At 54.6% G+C, this 4,221-nt stretch overlaps 1 protein-coding gene across 1 annotated transcript; it reads left to right on the forward strand.

The window, feature by feature from the left end:
• The first annotated feature begins 1,041 nt into the window (after positions 1–1,041).
• LOC135441466 (olfactory receptor 14I1-like) lies at positions 1,042–1,974 on the forward strand. Its single transcript, XM_064701013.1, has one exon. It carries the CDS (start codon positions 1,042–1,044, stop codon positions 1,972–1,974), a length of 933 nt encoding a protein of 310 aa, XP_064557083.1.
• The last annotated feature ends 2,247 nt before the right edge of the window (positions 1,975–4,221 follow it).

The raw sequence follows: 4,221 nt of genomic DNA on the forward strand, positions 1-4,221 counted from the left end.
CTTCTGCCAGCCCAGCAGGGCTGGGGCACTGCCTGCAGCCACCCCAGGCACAGCACAGAGGCACAGAGAGCTTCAATCAGTCAGGGCTGGGAAGGTGCTGAGAAGTGCCTGGGGCAGAATCACTGCCAGCCCTTGGCACAGGAACCTCTGGCTGCAGGACAATGCAGCTGCAGCTCCTGGAGCCATCTCTTAAAGCTGGAACATCCCAATGCCTACAGACCCTGTGAGTACATTCTCTGATTGTTTCTTGGGCAGAGTAGCCAGGGGTGCCCAGGGCTGTCCTGCAGAGCAGGGTCCTGCAGCCCAGGGTGCTGTGCTGGGGCAGGGACTCTGCTGCCTGCCAGGGAACGCTCTCAGCCAGCCCTGGCAGCTGCTCCCAGCACTGGAGGACAAGATCTGGGTGAGAGGAGACAGCTGGTAACGCTTGGAAATGTTATCCTTGTGTGGTGAGGATGCTGCAATGTTAAGGACTGCTCCCAGCATAGCACTTAACTCCACAACATTTCCAAGTAGACTGTACAGGGAGCACAACTAGGCAGGGCCTGCATGAAAGGGAAAATCCTGTTTTTTAATCTTCTGCTCTGGGTTGCAGGGATGGGAAATTGCCCATAGATATTCATCTCTCAGTTAAGGCTGAAAAAAAAAAAATTCACATCTGAATAGACCAGGCAATGACAGAAATCCTCACAGGGCCCCTTACAGGCAGCATCAGTGTCGCTTTTCCAGCCTCCTCAGGGTTTCTCTGAAGTTGCCATTAGAGCCTGCACAGCCAGAGCTGCCCCTCGGCAGTGCCTGAGCTGGGAGGGGTCTGCAGGGCAGAGCTGAGCCCCCAGGGCTGGGCTGGGCTCTGGCAGCACTGGCAGGGCCCAGCCCTGGGCACAGGGAAGCAGCTGCTGACAGGGACAGCTCCAGGCAGAAGAGCCCTGGGCAGGCAGTGGGGGAAAAGTGCCCCCAGGCTGTGCTGGGATATTTCAAGTCCTCTCCACACCCAACTATTCCTTAATTACATTTTTTACAGATCCCCATGCCAAGGCACCACAAATGTCCAACAGCAGCTCCATCAGCCACTTCCTCCTGCTGGCACTGGCAGACACACGGCAGCTGCAGCTCCTGCACTTCTGCCTCTTGCTGGGCATCTCCCTGGCTGCCCTCCTGGGCAACGGCCTCATCATCAGCGCCGTAGCCTGCGACAACCACCTGCACACGCCCATGTTCTTCTTCCTGCTCAACCTGGCCCTCACTGACCTGGGCTCCATCTGCACCACTCTCCCCAAAGCCATGCACAATTCCCTCTGGGACACCAGGAACATCTCCTACACTGGATGTGCTTCTCAGGTCTTTTTTTTGGTTTTCTGTGCTCTAACAGAGTATTTCCTCCTGACCATCATGTGCTACGACCGCTATGTGTCCATCTGCAAACCCCTGCACTACGGGATCCTCCTGGGCAGCAGAGCTTGTGCCCACATGGCAGCAGCTGCCTGGGCCAGTGGATTTCTCTATTCACTGCTGCACACAGCCAATACATTTTCCCTGCCTCTGTGCCATGGCAATGCCCTGGGCCAGTTCTTCTGTGACATCCCCCACATCCTCAAGCTCTCCTGCTCCAAATCCTACCTCAGGGAATTTGGGCTTCTTGCTGTTAGTGGTTGTTTGGTATCTGGCTGTTTTGTGTTCATTGTTTTCTCCTATGTGCAGATCTTCAGGGCTGTGCTGAGGATCCCCTCTGAGCAGGGACGGCACAAAGCCTTTTCCACCTGCCTCCCTCACCTGGCTGTGATCTCCCTATTCATCAGCACTGGCACATTTGCTCACCTGAAGCCCCCCTCCATGTCCTCCCCATCCCTGGATCTGGCCCTGTCAGTTCTGTACTCGGTGGTGCCTCCAGTCCTGAACCCCCTCATCTACAGCCTGAGGAACCAGGAGCTCAAGGCTGCAGTGTGGAGACTGATGACAGGATGCTTTCAGAAACATTAAACTGCTGGCCAATTTCTGCAAATCATTTGTAATAAAAGTAATCTTTGATCGTTCTTATTGGCTTCAGTGTGCAAGTTTGTTTTGTTTGCTTTAGTTTTTTCAAATTGTCCACAAAGAAATGACATTGTTTGTGCCATTTCTCATTTTGTTTCTCTCCACCTTCCCTGTGGCCACAAACTGTGTCAATGAGGGGCTGTCTTCTTAGTGTATTTAAAGGAACTAAAGGATCTCCCAGCAGAGTTTTCTGCAGAGATGCCCTTTTGTTGCCTTCTCTGGAGCTACAGTAGCAATGTCTGTGTGCAGAGCTGGGGGCAGATTAGTGCTGGCACAGCAGCTCTGGTCCTGCTATCCACACAATTCCTGATCCAGGCCAGAAGCCAATGGTCTTCTTAGCCACCTGGGCACACTGCTGCCTCATGTCCAGCCTGCTGTCCATCAGTCCCTGCAGGTCCCTTTCTGCCTGGTTGCTCTCCAGACACTCTGTCCCCAGCCTGTAGTGCTGCAGGGGTTGTTGTGGCCAAAGTGCAGGACCCAGCACTTGGACTTGTTAAACCTCACCTTTTTGGATTTGGTCCCTGGATCCAGTCTGTCCAGGGCCCTGTGCAGAGCCCTCCTGCCCTGCAGCAGATCAACACTCACACCCAGCTTGGTGTCATCTGCAAAGATGTACCTTGGTTCTATGGGGCCCCTCAGTGTTACAATGGCCCCTTGGTTACACCCGGCCCTGCACTGTCACAATGGTCTCCTTGGTTCCATAGGGCCCCAAAATTTGACAATTGATTCCTTGGTTTTATGGGGCTTCACAGTTTCACAATGTCCTTGCTGGTGCTGCAGTTTCACAGTGGCCCCTTGCCTGCATGGGGCCCCAGGGTGTCACAGTGGCCCCATGGTTACATGAGGTCCCACACTGTCACCATGGTCTCTGAGGCTCCACAAGTCCCCTCAGTGTCACAATGGACTCCTTGTTTCCACGAGGCCACACAGTGTCACAACATTCTTCCATATCCCTTGAGGCCCCATCATGTCACAGTGGCCCCTTTGTTACACAGGATCCTGCAGTGTCCCAATGTCCCCTTGGTTCCAAGGGGCCCCACAGTGTCAGAACAGCCCATTGGTTCCACTGGGCCCTTCAGTCTTCCAATGGTCTCCTTGGTTTTGCAGTGCCAAAATGGTGAAACCCCTTGGTTACACAGGGCTCTGCAGTGTCACAATGGCCTCTGTGGTTCCACAAGGACCCAGAGTGTCACGGTGCACTCCCTGGTTCCATTTGGCTCCACAGCACCACAATGGACTCCTGGTTCTGTGGGGCTACATGTTGTCACCATGGTTCTCTTATTTCCATGAGGCCCTGCAGTGTCACAATGGCCCCAGAGTGTCCCAATCATCAGAGAATTACAGAATCAAATAGGCTGGAAAAGGCCTTTGGGATCATAAAGTCCAACCAATGACTTAATACTGCCTTGTCACCAAGACCATGCCACCGAGGGCCACTGGAGAGGGACAGTGACTCTGCCACCTCCCCCCTGGCCAGCCCATTCCAATTCTCACTCACCCTTTCTGTGAAGAATTTCTTCCTATTGTCCAGCCTAAACCTTCCTGGTGCAGTTTAAGGCTGTGTCTTCTTGTCCTGCCCTCCAGCAGATCCACACTCACACCCAGCTTGGTGCCATCTGCAATTTGTGAATGGTGGACTCGATCCCCTCACCCAGATCATCAGTGAAGATATTAAACTGGACTGGGCCCAGCACAGACCCCTGGGGACACCACCAGTGCCTGGACACCAGCTGGGTGCAGCACCATCCCCACCACTCTCTGGGCCCAGCCTCCAGCCAGCTCTTAAATCTCCCAGCGAGGAGGGAAGCTGTGGGCTGCAGCTTTTCCAGGGAATGCTGACAGAGACAGTGTCAAAGGCTCTGCTGAAGTCCAGGTACACAACATCCACAGCCTTTCCTGCATCCACAGGTGGGCCACCTGGTCATAAAAGGAGACCAGGTTGGTCAGGCAGGACCTGCCACCCCTAAACCCACGCTGGCTGGCTCTGATCCCTCAGCCATCCTGTGGGTGCCCTGGGATGGCACTCAAGGTGATCTGTTCCAAACCTTGCCAGGCACCCAGGTCAGGCTGACAGGCCTGGAGTTCCCCAGCTCCTCCTTCCAGTCCTTCTTGGGGATGGGCTCACACTGGAACCTCCAGTGCTCTGGGACCTCCCTGCTGAGCCAGCACTGATGGTAAATGATGGAGAGCAGC

This window comes from Zonotrichia leucophrys, unplaced genomic scaffold (assembly GCF_028769735.1).
Source record: "Zonotrichia leucophrys gambelii isolate GWCS_2022_RI unplaced genomic scaffold, RI_Zleu_2.0 Scaffold_303_63500, whole genome shotgun sequence".
Classification (NCBI taxonomy): domain Eukaryota; kingdom Metazoa; phylum Chordata; class Aves; order Passeriformes; family Passerellidae; genus Zonotrichia; species Zonotrichia leucophrys.

Bases quoted from the DNA above. Each gene is read 5' to 3' on its own strand.
- LOC135441466 (XM_064701013.1), top strand. From the start codon at position 1,042: ATGTCCAACAGCAGCTCCATCAGCCACTTCCTCCTGCTGGCACTGGCA.